Source organism: Zosterops lateralis, assembly GCF_965231275.1.
Source record: "Zosterops lateralis genome assembly, chromosome: 11".
In the NCBI taxonomy this organism is placed as follows: domain Eukaryota; kingdom Metazoa; phylum Chordata; class Aves; order Passeriformes; family Zosteropidae; genus Zosterops; species Zosterops lateralis.
In genome coordinates, this window is record NC_139771.1 from 4,564,197 (window position 1) to 4,579,181 (window position 14,985).

General features: G+C 45.0%; 1 protein-coding gene across 4 annotated transcripts in view; it reads right to left on the bottom strand.

Moving 5' to 3' along the window:
* Positions 1-12,580, bottom strand: part of DCAF1 (DDB1 and CUL4 associated factor 1) — a 47,728-nt gene extending 35,148 nt beyond the window's left edge. Inside the window, exons 1-5 of one of the 4 annotated variants that reach the window (XR_014590849.1) lie at positions 12,429-12,580; positions 7,272-7,389; positions 2,615-2,691; positions 2,288-2,361; positions 1,218-1,331 (exon numbers count right to left, since the gene is read on the bottom strand). Coding sequence is in view for 3 of the 4 variants with exons in the window: in XM_083869115.1 (XP_083725241.1) it covers positions 1,218-1,331; positions 2,288-2,361; positions 2,615-2,691; positions 7,272-7,381 (375 nt within the window). In the remaining variant the exon portion in view is untranslated. Of the gene's footprint in view, positions 1-1,217; positions 1,332-2,287; positions 2,362-2,614; positions 2,692-7,271; positions 7,390-7,489; positions 7,539-12,428 lie in introns of those variants that run through there. The other 3 variants (XM_083869115.1, XM_083869113.1, XM_083869114.1) reach the window with 3 other exon arrangements.
* Between the last annotated feature and the right edge of the window lie 2,405 nt (positions 12,581-14,985).

Sequence of the window (14,985 nt, forward strand, 5' to 3'; positions counted from 1 at the left end):
GCATCATTATCATGACAAATCTTGGACATAATTTGAATTATAGATACAATACAATAAAAGATCAGTGAAAAGCAATGATGAAGAGACATTTAAATGGAAACTCTCAGCTTACAGATTTTGAGAGTTGCCTGTTATATATTCAAAGACAACTGCATTATTATTTCAATGCTCTTATGTAATTAAAAAAAAATAAATCTAACTGGTGAGCTGTGAACTCCCTCGGTCGCTAGAGGGCCTCTTTGTGACGAGAACAGCACCCTCTGCCCAAAGCCTCCTGTGCACAGGAGCCGTAAGTGCCGGAACACAGCTCTAGATATTCTCAAATCAAAAGGAAAAGAGTCCCTAAGTGCAGAGCTTAATTTCATTTTGGTTTACAGAGAGCTTTGGTCTCTGGAAATAGCTATATTCTCTTCAAATGGAGAACTATTATTTTGCTTTTAAATTGTTTTTTGATCAAGGCTTCCCAGCCTCAGCTTTTGGACAGATCACAAAGAGCTCAAATTAAATTAAATTTTTCACAAAGGGAGCCCATTATTCTTTTCTTTTATCATGCTTTAGAATTTATATGCATATTTCCGGTAGTAGAGAAATTATTTTAGAACTTTTATATAAAGCACTACCTCACTTCCAAACTTCAGAAAAACATTAACTCTTACAGACGGGGAAACTGTGGCTTGAGTGAAATTCACTTTCTCCTCACTTTCCACTCTTGTGCATTCCTTCAGAACAACTAATTTGTCAACATGCTGAAGTCTGATTCAGCTGTCCATCACAGTTCCAGATAATCCCCACAAAGCTTGTGGATTTTAGACTGCTTAGTTAAAGTATGACTTGCTTATCACTTAACTTTAGGAAAGCTTTGGCTCTCCTAGTGCCGGGGATTGCTGGGCAAGTCCTCCATGTTCTACACAGCCTGCTCCACGCACAGGCCCATAAAGTAACAACTCAAATTATAACAATTCCCAAAACATTACATTAAGTTCCAGCTCCTCTGTTTGAATCAGTCACATCACACTTTAAAAAGTTATCAAATACCCAAGATTTGATTAACTGAACAAGCCAAGAGCTAAAATCCCCAAACCACTAGTAAGACTGAACAGATTGACTCTCAGACACAGGATTTCAATATGGCTTTTTACTGGTTTCTCCTTTGGGAAATCTTGTTGGGGTACAAAACAAAGCAAGCTTAAAACCCAAGCTTTATTACAGGTTGATACCTTTTCCTGGAAGACAACAGCTGTTTCCAGTCCTGGCATGATGTCCAGCAGAAGTCTGCAGGCAGCAGTGTTCAGTGGAGGTTCTCTGCTTGTCATCACATAAGCATTCACTAGCTGGAGAAGACCAGGAACAGCATTGGTTTGAAATTCAACTCTGACCGAACCCAGAGCAGTGAAAGCCTTATGGCTCCCACAGCAGCAAAACAATAAAGTAAGGAATGCCAGTCTAAGCCCTGGATCTCAACATGACCAGCCTTTGGTCTGCTCCCTCAGTGCCTTAGAAGTTGAAATTACTTCTCAGAGAACCAGAGAGCCTCTGATCTGCTGTTCACTGACTATCTATCTTGAACTGATTTGTAAGAACAAGTGCCTTAAAAAAATGTAACAGTAACAGTGCAAACATGAAAAGAGTTAACTAAAAAATTAACTTAAGAAATTGCACATTTTTAATTGCACCTGTATTTGCTTATCACTTGCAGTTTAAGACAGAGAGAGACATGCACGCAATCTGTCAGAATCCTTCCAGTGATGTGTACTGATATAGGTGCTTGCATGGATGGAAAGGTAACAAAATTCTAGCTATTAAGTCATGTTAGAGGTTAGCAATGCAAGTGGAAAGGCAAACTCTTGCCTCCTGATTCTCTGCCTGAGTCTTCTAGAGCTGACATGCTCTACTGCTCCTGCAGGCAGCCCAGCAGTTCCAAGCACTCAGAAACAAGGCATTGGAATTAGTGGGATTCATTTCCATTATAGAAAGAAAATTATATTCTTGGACTTGTATTAGAGAAGCTCCATTTTCTTTAAAGAGACTGACAAAGCTTGAAAACAACTAATTCAGTTGTTGCTACACACATTCCAATAGCTCATGAACTCCCCTGTCCTTGAATCACTTTAACAGTGGCAACTGAGTTGCTCTTAAACCCGTCTTAAAAACCACTATCATGGGAAAGAGAATTCTGACACCACTAAAATAAATATTAAACAAGTACCAAGGTCAACCAGCACAGAGGAAATAAAAGCAATAAGGTGGTGTGAGGAATGGACAGAGAAAGCTCTCAGAGCAAACCTACCGCATTCATGAAATCATCATTCTTGAAGAGTATCCTCAGTAAGTGACCAAGCATGCACTCCGGGTCTGCCCGACCTGGGGGACAAACAGGAAAACACTCATCCTCCTACCTCAATGCCAACATTAATACTGAACTGCTACCTTCAAACCAACTGTGGGATGTTCTAGTGTCAGCACTACAGAGCACAGCTTCCCAGTGCAAAAGCAGTGTCAGACCTCGATCAGCAGTTGGCACATTCAAGCTAAAAACTGTTTACTTTTCAATATGAGCTACCAGGTAAGCACTGGGACACAGCTGGTGCTGCCAAAGGCACTGAGGACACCTTACCTGGGTGTCGGTCATCAAATGGGTCTGGGTCCCCTTTGCGGTACTCCTCAGTCTCCTTCTCAATCAGCTCAGACATTCTGCAGCAGGAACAGCACAAAGGGAGCAGGAGTCACACTACTGGAGCACAGCTCCCCACATTCACAGATCTGTCAGAGCACTCCAAACCAGCCCATCGGCTTTCACCCAGTGTTCAGTGCCACCAGAGGATTTCTGACTGTCCACAATAGGGGAGAGAGAAAACACTGGCCTCCACTATCTCCTCTCATTTTTAGCTCCAAAATGCACTGAACCCACAGCAATACCCCAGAAATGCATAAACATGACACTCTGAAAAGCCAACACCTTTTATTTACTCATGTTAAACTCCTTGTGGTGTTCTACAACACACAGTGTAGAGAACTAGAGTAAAGAAAGGGCTTGAGCAGTACTTCTCACTACCACAGTGTCCTTCTTTTGCAGCAGAGCAAGTCCTGAACAGGTGACTTAGTCCTCCTCCCTGTTCAGTCTGTGCAGCGGCAGCTGTTCAAACTGTCTGCACAGTTTTTTGTTACTGTGCACATTAAATTTCAATTGTGTCATAGAATTAACTATAAATAATTAATAAGTATTAAATACTTTTATTAAGTGCTGCGTAACTTCAATTCAGTTATCAACTTTTTACCATGAGTCAACTACCAGCATGGATAAGACAAGGAGAAACTCAGCCAGCTCCCTGTTCACAGACCTTCAAAACACATTAAATACTCCTCTGTATCAGAAAAACAACATTGAGTTGTTTTGGAGGTAAGCCTTTCCATAAACTGAGAAGTAGCCTCAGCAGACATAAGAAATCCTATGTTCTAATTAGTTTAGAATGAGCAGTAAGAGAATTAATTATTATTTTTATTTACACAAAATCAAGACGAAAAAAATTATCTTAAGGTCAAGCAATAAACGATTCCATAGTCATTCACTGTCCTTCTCCATGCAGTGTTACAGCAGAAATATATGTAATTTGAGGTGAAATAAAGAGCACTCAATTCAATTGAAAAAGCATTAGGGAAATTAACTCTCATTTCCTTGGTATAAAACATGATTTCTTCCCCATTGATGTGCAGCATTTTAAAGCAAGGTCTCAATACCTCAGGGTAGTTATCTAGGCAGAGTTTATCACAGGGGAGAGAAAACTGCTGGAAGGCTGCAGTAATCCCTGGAAAAACATTTGTCTTTCACAGAGGATTTCCCTTCCAGAACAGTGCTGACTTCTACTCCGTTCCAGTTACTTTCCAGAAAATATCCAGTGTTCCCAGGCATGACCAGAGGCAAAAATGTACTTAGTCCTGCCTCTGTGAGCTACACTGACTTGCCAGTGTGACAGAGAATGACTCCTGCTAAATTCTAGGAACAGCAAATTGGCTCATTGGGAATGAGCAGAGAACTTTCTTGCTTGCCTTTGATCTGACAATTATCTTTCAACAAACTGTTGATCCTGTGGGATTCCAACATTTACTTTTATAAGCCTGATTGTGAAGGGATGCAAATTGCGTCCCTTGTTAATAATAGGTGGCACAGCTTGAGCTCTCAAGAAATTCTGGCAAAAGCAAGTTACTTGAGTACTCCATTTCCAGCTCCTCATTTTTTTCCTTGAGAACTAATAGCTTGAGGGATGTCTGCTGACAGAAAATTCAGACAAATGGGGAGCTGGGAAGCAGCACTCTCGCCTTGTCAGGTCTTTTGAGGTGATAATTAGCATTTTGGTGATGAGCCAGAAAGGACAGACAAGCAGCATGGGAAGTGAGCACAACACTCTGGCCAGTGCATCCTGTCTGGGTAGGCAGCCAAACAGCAAGCCAGCTCCCAGTGCTTTCAGGGACAACATTATCACAGGCTCAATGAAATACAAACATGAATCACTAATTATGGAGGGTTTTGAGACAATTATTCACAATTGTTTGACCAAATTAAATATAAATAAATAATTAAGCATCGCCTCTTTGAAATTGATTTTTGAAAAAAAAAAAAAAAATCAAGCTTGGTTACAATACTCTTCTTTTAATTAACACATACAAAGGTGTTTTGTATGATAAGTGTATCTAGATCAACAGCTTTGTCAATTCTCAATTGAAGCAACAGAGTGTCAAATAACTACTGAAACTCATTCCCACCTTCTAACAAGCACCTGGTACACAGGGCTGTAACAAAACACAATTGACAAAAACACAGAACTTCTATTCTGGTTTCAAGATTTCCTTCATTCACTTGGCATTATACAGGTTCTGCAGCTACTTCCAAGTCTGCAGACAAGATGCAGGATTTACATGGAGCCATTTACTTCTAACTAATTTTTCTTCTCTTTACAACTGCCTTTGGAAAGTTAGTCAGATCCTCATTTCCACCTGCCATAAACTGAGTTCACCTTGGGAGTGGGGAAGGAAGGGACGAGGGACACAGAAAAGTATGTCAACACTGCAAGGCCTCCAGTGATCTAGATGACACAGCAAAGCCATCCTAATCCTGCTTTGTGTCATCACCTGGCTTTAATGACCAACTTGAGCCTTTACAGCAGATTGCAACAGCATAAAGTGCTCTGGGATCCCACACCACAATATGGTTGGTCTGTGGAGATGAAGTTATGATGTTAAACTGCTGATTTATCCTCTTGATGAAAGAGGCTCCTGGGATGCAATAAATTACCTGAGTCCCAGGATTTGTCTGATTAGTTGAACATGACTTGAATCCAGTCTATGAAGTAACACTATTGCAGGATCATTTCAATTTACAGTGTTTTTGAAAACTGTGTATATTAAATATCTGCTGTTTGCTGACAAGCTTCCCAAGCAATTTCTTCAGTTTATAACTCCTAACACCCAAGTGTTTGTAAATCCAGAAAACCAGATTTTTGGAAGTGACAACTCAGCTGTGGTCTGTAACTGGTAGCTGTTTCTGTTGCTGTCCTTGTCCTGTCACTACACTCTCAGCTGTGCTGCCTCAGCATCACATCCAACAGACCCCCATCCACATAGGGAAGTTTTCCTCCATTTAGCTCACAAGGAGGAAGAAAGCAGAGAAATATCACTCACCCACAAGTCTGACCACACTTCCCTCTGCCCTAAGACCAAAACAACATGCAAGGACATTGCTCTGCCTCAGGACATGGGCCACTGCAACATTCAACTGCTGAGGATTCCTCAGGAGCATCTCTACCAGCAAACTCTAAATATCTAAACAGCTAAAACTCTCTCCTACAAAGAGAAACATGGCTCTCACTGATAACTGAAGCACTATAAATCTATTTTCTGACTTTAACTTCTGGCCAAAGCCAGTGGATCCCCTTGCTACCTTAAATAAATCTGTACCATCTCTACTAAAGCAAAAGTACCCAATCCTTCACCATTCATAACCACTCTGCCTGCTGCAAAGAAACCTTGAGAATCAGCAGAGTTATCAGACTTGTCTGAGCATAAATAATGTAGGTAGCTCCAGGAGCTGAGTGGGAGCAAGAAGTGCCAGACTGCTATAAGCACAAAAATCCACATTTTGTTCAAATGTCTTTAAATTCCTCAGAATACAGTAAATTTCTGGTTATGCCAACAAGAAAAAGCCTTGAAACAGCACATGTTTCCTTCAGACAATACACAAAGACACACCAAAACCTGTCTCATGACTTTCAAGAGATCCACTAATCTTCAAGTGTTTAGGGTTGGCTTTCTGTTGCTCATCTCCTTCTCCTGTGCTGATATTTTTAAAATGCAGTAAGAACAGCAAACAAGTTGTGCCCAGTAGGTTGGGCACAGCACAGATCTGAGCAAAGAAGCTCCACCAGATTCCTGTTACTTCCACCCAGTGCCAGCTGCAGCTCTGTGCACTGACTTGTCCAGCCCAACAAGGCAGAAGAGACACCTGGACTGCCCCTGAACTGCAGAGCAGTTGAGTCCTGCACACTCAGGGCAGGCAATGGATCTGCCAGTACAGCTGTAAGGAATTGGGGGAGTTTCTGCAAATCCCCCCTAAAAGCAGGAATAATGTCAGTCCAACCAAATGAAGCCTGGCTTGAGAAACCACAAATGCAGCTGATCATTCCAATCTTTCTTTTGTACTAGATACTGTCTTATAATTAATGGTGTTACCCAGACTGCCCCAAATACTTTATTGGTCCAGGGAATATTTTTCTCACAATACAATGCCAGTCAATCATCACACAGCTTAAAAAACAATCAGGTTTTTAAATTTCACTTCAAACTTCACTTTAAAAGATATTCACTAATATCTTCTCAATATAGCTCCCCCTACTCCATCCTCCTCTCATCCTTTCATTTAATCTGATCGATGTCACTGCAATCTCAAACCCCTCACACCCTGTTTCCCATCTCAATGAATGTTTTAAAAGCTTCAAGTGAAGATAACAAAGTTATTTCAAGCATTTAATGATGCTTCTGACTTCTACTATTTCAGAAAATTAAATGAATGTTTCAGAGACAGTCTGTGTAAGACATCTTTGTAATATAAATTTCTTACTAAAAATTTTTATTTAAATACCACACTAACAGTTTATTTTCCATTCCAAGAGAATGAATTACAGGTTATCAGGTATGTGAACACCTTAAGAAAAAACATGGTAAAAGCTGCTGTAATGTAAATTCAGATATTCAGCTCTAGATATTTGCTCAATAGATCTTACCTGGTGAGAATAGGGACCATGTCTTGCCCACTGCCATGTTCTTTCTCCCATTGCTCAAGCAAAGTAGTGAGCTCAGCCTTGGAGTCCACATGCCCAGATCCTGAAGTCATGGCTTAGCCTAAGGCAGAGGTAACAACCAGGAAAAAAAAGGCATAAGAATGAGCAAGAGATCCCACTCTTTTACTGTATTCATTGAAACAATCCAAATCAAATATTACTAGCCATTTTAAAGAGGCAAATACTCAGCAAGAAGGAGTGAGAAGATAAAGTGACAGAGCAGTGCTTTCAAAGGTGAAAGTTTCTGGTCCTTTGCCTGCAGACTAAGGAACACGTGCACCTCTGACACAAGCCCTGACTGGTGCTCCCCAGCCCTGACCAGGCTGGTTGGAATGCACAGCTTGCCACAGCTAGGTTCACTGCTGAGCCTTTTCACAAAGCTCTGCCTCAACTCCAGGAGCAGACCTGAGTTACTCTTTATGGTGATTTAGTCAAGAACCAACCCAGGCAGGGCAGCAAGACTGCGATCAGTGTCGCTGTCCCAGTTTAACACCCTGCAGCCAGCGGTGGAAGTGCCAACAAACTCCTCAGGTCAGTGCTGAGGAGCAGCCCCCGAGCACCGCGGGCAGAGGGAGCAGCCCCGGGACGGCCATGGAGGGAGAGAGGTGGGCACCGCTTGTTCGGGGCTTCCCACAACAGCCACTGGCTCCAGGGGGAAGGAAGGATGATCACAGCAGGGAGCACTGGGGCAATTACTTCAGATTTATCAGCCTTTACTGGCATGACAGCAGCTGACAGAAGATTTATCTTCCCATCCTCAAAAGTGAGAAACTCCTGCAGCACTGAGTGACTTGTTGAAGTACCATTTAATGAAGGGAACTATCACTGTAGGTTCTGTTTAAGCCTTTAAATTTCCAGATGTCAGCTTTTATTGATCTGATAAAAACCTACTGGAAATATTAACAGTCTAAACTAGAACAAAATCTGTCTAAAGATACTGTTGTGCTCCTAGTTTCCAACCTGACAGACTGTGACTGCTGTGAAGAGTTGTAACTTCTGGAGGAAGGAATACCCAAACCTAATTTATAAACTGACTTTGTATGGGGAGAGTACACGACGCAAAACAGATTTTTTCACATCAAAAAACACATAAAGATTTTCAACATTTCATTAGCCATAACATAGCCAATATCCATCTGTCATGAGATTAAATACCCATTTGTCATAACTGACCCAGAGAAAGAAGTTTTCAAACCAGTGTTAAATACAGGAGTATTTAAGACAGTGACATACACATCAACTCCTGAAATACATGTTCAAGAGTCAGTCAAATGACAGACTTTAAAGCACAGATTACAGATGCATTTATAGCCCAAGCTGTCTCTGAAAAACATCACCATAATTTAACTGTGTGCTGGACACCTCCAATTCATTTAAAACTTTTCCTCACTCAGGGAATGGATGAACAATCTTACAGTTCTACCTCTTGTCTCTTCTGAATTTAATCTACTGTGACGGGTCAGTTAAATGGGAAACAGGAAGTTAAGAACACTGGCTGAAGATTAAACTGACAGAAACTGCACAAAAGTCATCACCCAAAGACTACAAAAAGATAGACCTGTGACTACAAGAACACCATTTTGATAAGTACTATATGAAGTGGGCATATGCCAACAAAAAAATTACCTAAGCATGAAGAAAGATGATGTTTCCTAAATCACAGGAATTATGATTTTATCTGGGGCATTCATTATTCATTCATTCATTTCAGAAGTACATCAGGAAATTCAATGCAAATGTATAAATTGCTTAGGAAGAAACACTACCTAGATGCAGGCAAAAACATAATAAGATTGTACACACATACACCCCAAAACACCTTTGAAAATAAAAACTACTCTAAGCTCATGAAGTTCCATTTCCTTTTTCATTAACTGAACACTTGCTAGCAGCACTTCAGAGCTTTTAAATATCACAGAAAAACATTCAGACAAATCCACTCTGGGCCTCAGAAGACAAGTGCTGCAACAGAATCCACATTCAGCCATTTCAGACATCCCCACTGTCATTCTGTTCTCAGGGATACAGAAAAAAGGGCCCCGTGACCTCAGAGCTGGTACAGGGCCTGTGCAGGCTCTCCTGCCATCTGGAGAACAGGTTACTTCCTCTATCAACCCTTAACTATTCCTGCTGGGAAATAGAAAAGGTCCAGCAATACCTGCAACAGGTTAATGAAGCCCCAGTCTTCCTGGAAGAGCACAGGGACTGCTCACACTGCCCTCTGAGACACCTTGTGCTATACCAAAATCGAGTGGAAATCCCAGCTATCCCTAAAACCTGGAATATTGCCTCAATAAAGCACATTATTGGTCTAAATAACTGGTGCTGACAGAGAGCTGTTTCGCCGAAATTAAGTTATAACATAAAAATGCAACCTCTTCTACTGGGACACAGCAGTGACAGTGAATGTCTCACCAAGGCATCTCCTCTCTTCCACAGGCTTATCCTTCCCCATCTAGTCAAATAAATATGATTCTTTTAGATGGCACCACAGAAACTCCTACTGTGCTCACTTTTTTCAAGAATTCCATCTTAAATCAAAGTGAAGAGCTCTGCAGAGAAGACAAGAACATAAATGATATGAACTAACCTGTAGCTGTCAGCAACACACCTGGCCTGACAGAGAGGAAACCTGGGAGAACAGCTCTGACTTTCACTATTTCCCTTGAACAAGTTGCTGAAAAAATTCCATCTTAAACTGCTCTCCAAGAACCAGCAGAACTAACCAGATTTAAATTTGGGGGGGAAATGTAATTTTTGTCACTTAATAGGTTCTGAAAATTACATACTACAGATTTCAGTTTGAACATCTAATAAGCTAAGGAAAGGGATTTTTTTTCCCCCCCAAACAGCCCCATTACCAAAATATATTTAGAATCAGTATTAACAAAACATAAAGCCCTTACTCAAAGGGTTTGACTTTGAAAGACAAATATTTGCAGTCTAACTAGCAGGGTGGGCAGTGGCACTGAGAGCCCACATGTGCCTGTCCCAGCACAGCCTGGCTGGGGCACGTGGCACTGCTGTGATATGGAACACACGGGCTGTTCCTGTGTCACAGCTAAGGCTTTGTGGGCACTGCGCCCCCCTCAGCTGAGATGTGAGAACTTGACACAAAAAGGAAACCCAAAGAGCATTGAGACACTGATTCCTCAAGCTACCCACATGTTTTTGAAACCTCAGACACTTTAGTGCTTGAGTCACCTCAGTGAGACACCTCTGAACAGCGAGGAAATACAATTCCAGCGACCTCTAACCACAGACCTTGATCCAGAGCCGGGATCAGCTGGAGCAATTCAGCTCCACCCTTCTGTCTACTGGAGCCTCATACCAACCACAGCACCACTACAGCTCACTGCCTTATTGCTGCTGTGCTCAGGGAAATGATGGGGAGGTTCTGAAAACACTGACTTCCCACAGATAGACATCTGAAAGCGTGAAACCCCCAGTGAACATAAATATACTTGTAAAATCTGAAAACCAACAGTTTGGTTGTTTGGGAGGTGAACACAAAAGGCCTAACTTAGCAATTTAAATGGAAAATGAATAAGCTACATAATAAAACCAAAAAATGTACCTCAAGCAACAACAAAAAAACCCCTCCTGAAAACCACAATTTTAATCAACTTTGTAGGAAGACTGCATATTTAAATTAATGTGAACATTAAATGGACAAAAATTACATGAAGATTTGTAATTCCACATTCATTGGGGCAACTCAAATTCTAATAACTGCACTTTGGGGCAGCTTAAACATTCCAGTTTTACATTGCTCCCAAACAAAATTCTAAATCTGGCTGAGGACACAATGTAGAGGAGAAGACTAATGTAATAATGTAACACTAATGAGTTGCAATCTAGTTAATTGCCCAGCAAAGCTGAGCAGTGCATCTGTAGGTTCTTTCATACTAACGTTTTAACACAAAGAATTCCTCACTTTAAGAAAAAATAAAATTCTCCCTCTCATCACAAATATCCTTTGAAGAGATGAGGCACCCGACAGCTATCCATCTAAACCTGTTGAGCTTCAAATAACCACGTGGAAGTTAAAGTATCACAAACTGTCAACACTGAAGTTCACTCGTGGAAATAATACACCACCAAGCAAGAAAAATCTCACAATCTCTGGAGCACAAAAACATGGTTTGCTCTCCTGCACTGAGGGAAGTCTTCGTTTATTCTTCCCTGTTTAACACAGATACAAATTGACTCTTATACTGAACATATCCCTAATAGTGCCTTTAAGTATTTGTTTTAAAACTCTGTTGTTATTTGTTAGACTTTTGGGGGTTTTTTAGTTTTGGGGGTTTTTTGCCTTTTTTTTTTTTCTTTTCTTTTTTTAATTGAGGTATTTTAAGGACAGGGAAAACCCAAGGTTATCCAGTTTCCTGGAATTTCTCCTTTTACAAAACAAACTTAGAATTACGTTCTGATCTGGCAGGACAAGCCCCAAAAACAGGAACAAATTTCTGTTGTCGACAAAATACAGAAGAAAAAAAGAAAAAAAAAAAAAAAGCCTCGCTCTGTTTCAACATCAATTCCTCTCGCGCGGCTGGAAAGGGAAACCCGCGGGCAGCACCTCGCAGGGGGGCCGGTGACAGCTCCCGCGGGGACCCGCACTGCCCGGCTCGGCGGGACGGACGGGCGGGCGGGCGGGCGGCCCCAACGTTTAAAGGTCGGCAGAGAGCAGAGGGGGGGGGAGCGAAAAGCCAGAGAGGCTCCCGCCCGAGCGGGCCCAGCGCAGCAGGAAGAGCCAGGCGCAGGGGGCGGGCCGGGCGCGGGGGCCCGGGGCGGGCGGGGCGGCGCAGGCTCGGTCCCGCCGGGGGAGACGGGACGGGCCGGGCCGGGGGGAGACAAGCCGGGCCCGGCCGGGCCGGGGCCCCCGCCCCGAGGGCGCCCCCTAGCGCGGGGGCGGACCCGCAGCCCACCCCGCGCCTCTGAGGCGCCCCCCCCACCCCGCGCCGCTGCCCCCCCTCACCCCGCGCCGCTGCCGCTGCCCCAGCCCGGCGCGGAGGCCGCGGCCGCCAACCAGCCCGGCCCGGTAAGTCTCCGGGCAAGCGGCGGCGGCGCGGCGCGTCCCGCCCGCCCCGAGCCCCGTACCTGCGCGCTGCCCCGCGGTGCCGCCGCCGCCCCCGGCCCCTGCTGTCGGCCCCGCGCACCCCGCGGCGGCCGCGATCGCTGTGGAGGGCGCACACTTTTTTGCGTCACCGCGCTGCGTCACGGCGCGCGCGTCACGGCCGTGAGAGAGCCGGGCGGCGGCCACGCTCTCGGCCGGCCTGCCGGGAAAGGGAGTTCGCGCAGGGCGCATGCGCTCCCCGGGAGATGCCGCCGCAGGGCGTGCTGGGAGCTGTAGTTCCCGGTACGCGTCGCCATTGCCCAGCGCGGTGGCTGCGGGCGGAGGTGTCGGTGCTCTGCCAGGCGTTCCTCAAGGAGAGGGGCGAGGCTGTTGGCTCCGCGGCACGGCATGACACGGAGCAGCCGCCGGGCAGCAGCTGTCAGCTCCGATACCCGCGTGTCCGCCCCGATAGCGGATAGCGTTGCTGGGCACGCCGCTCTCCGCCCTCCAGCCCCACGGCAGGACCATCGCCAGCTGCAGCTGCTCTTCCTTTCTCCAGGCTGAATGTTGCTCATCTGTTAGGCCACCTTCAGCTGCACAGCCAGGTGTTTCAGAGGGAGGGCAGCTTGCAGGAGACTCGGATGCCGATGCTCCGGAGTGATTCCTCCTGCCTCCAGCACAGGAATGAACATCGTCCTGCTTCTTCACACTCAAACGGAGGGCTGGTTTTGGCAGCTGTAGCCGAACCCCACAGTGGAACTGAACACCCACCTCCATCTCAGCTCTGGACCATAACAAAGGAGGAAGAGGAGACTCGGGCTCTCCTGAGTGTCTCAGGAAAATTCCTCTTCTCACCCTTCCAACAGCTGCTCATTGTGAGCTCCGGAGAGCTCAAACGCTCCCCAGTCCTTCCCTCTGTCACTCCAGGAGAAGTTATGCACCTGCCTGCCATGAGAGAGAGTCTGTGTGCAGAGAAACCCTCCAGCACTGTACAGCCCCATCCATCCCTGTGTGCCTTCCACAGCAAAGCCGTCTGTTCCTCTGGGATTGCTTTTCTTTGTCTGTCGGTTCCACAGTGGGAATGTCCCTGTGTGCTTTTACAGCGGTAATGGACTGTGTTACTCTGCACGGTCCCTTGCCCCGCTGTATCCAGTTAGCCATGGAGATCAGTGAAGTTACTATTTCTGAGGGGAAGGAAGATCTGGAAAAGAACACTCCTCACCCAGGCGCTCCTGGCTGGTTGGAGCATCAAAAGTGTCAGACCTGCCTGCAGCGTTCTTATCCAGGGAAGATCATCACACCCACAGCTGCACCTTCTTCTCTCCCTGCAAGGCACCTGGGAGCCTCGAGGCAGCCATGGGGCTGCTCAGGAGGAGCTGCAGAGGTCAGCATTCCCACCCCTCCTCCCCACGTTCAAAGGGCTGAGAGCAAAATCAGGGTTTCCAGTTCTTGCCATAGCTATGGTGCACTGGGGAAAGGGTCTCTTCTCAGAGAAAGTGATGCTCACTTCCCAACTCACCTCAGCAGGTGAGGAGACTCAGAGCCTGCTGCTCATTGCCAGAGCCTGGCACGTTGCTGGCGCAGGGCACAGCTTGCAGCCACCCCCTGGCTCTGCCACAGCCTCCTCTACAAACTTCCCAAAATGCTCAGGCCTCCAGCTCCTGCATTTCCACACCTCAAAGATATTTGGGAAGGATTCAGTCCAACATTCTTGTTTCCCACAGGGCAGGTGGGAGTCAGGAACAAGACAGCATGAAAGCAATGAAATCCCAGTTTATGCTGCTGTGCTCTAGCAATTGCCCAGGTTTGGGCAAATTACTGCCCATTGGCAGAAGCTTTTCTTGTAGAAGAATATATATTAATAAAAAAATGAGTAAATAAGGGGAAAGAGTGTCCTCTCTCTCAAGGAAAAGCTTCATAAGCACCACTCCTATCTAAGTTGCCCCACAATGTCCACATTAATCCATTTTCTTGCACTGCAACTGCATAAATCCCTGCCCTGGGCAGTGTTTGCACAGGTAGAGATTCTGCTACCACACTTACAACATTTGACTGTCAGTCTTGATGAACTCGAGGATAATGAGTGCAACAGTAGGAATCCTGCAGCACTGGATGTAGGGAGTAAGCCCCCACCCTCACAACAAAACTTCACCTGAATGATGCAATTGAAGGAAAAAAAGTCCACAGCTGGTACCTCCTGCCCTGTGGGATCTTGTAGCTGAGAGAGAGGCCTGTGGTGGGCAAGGAAGGGAAGGTTCACCTCCATGGGCTCTCCCACCAGGAGAACAACATATTTCACAGGGTGGCCAACTGATAATAACAATGACTTGTGGCTGAATTACACTTTGAGGTGCCTTAAACAAAGTAACCACTTCTCCCCATTGCTGCCACATCCCAGATCACCTCACAATACTGTGGTTTATCAGGAGAGGATAAATCCATTTAATGGGGCCCTAATAAACTTCTAGAATTAAGGACAATTAGCTGTGGGATCAGAGGAGGAACAGCACTGTAGGAGAAGCCAGGAAAACAAAAAAGGTGCTTCCAAAGGATGCCTTGAGTACAGCTAGAGGTGGAAAAGTGTCTGGGATGCTTCATCTC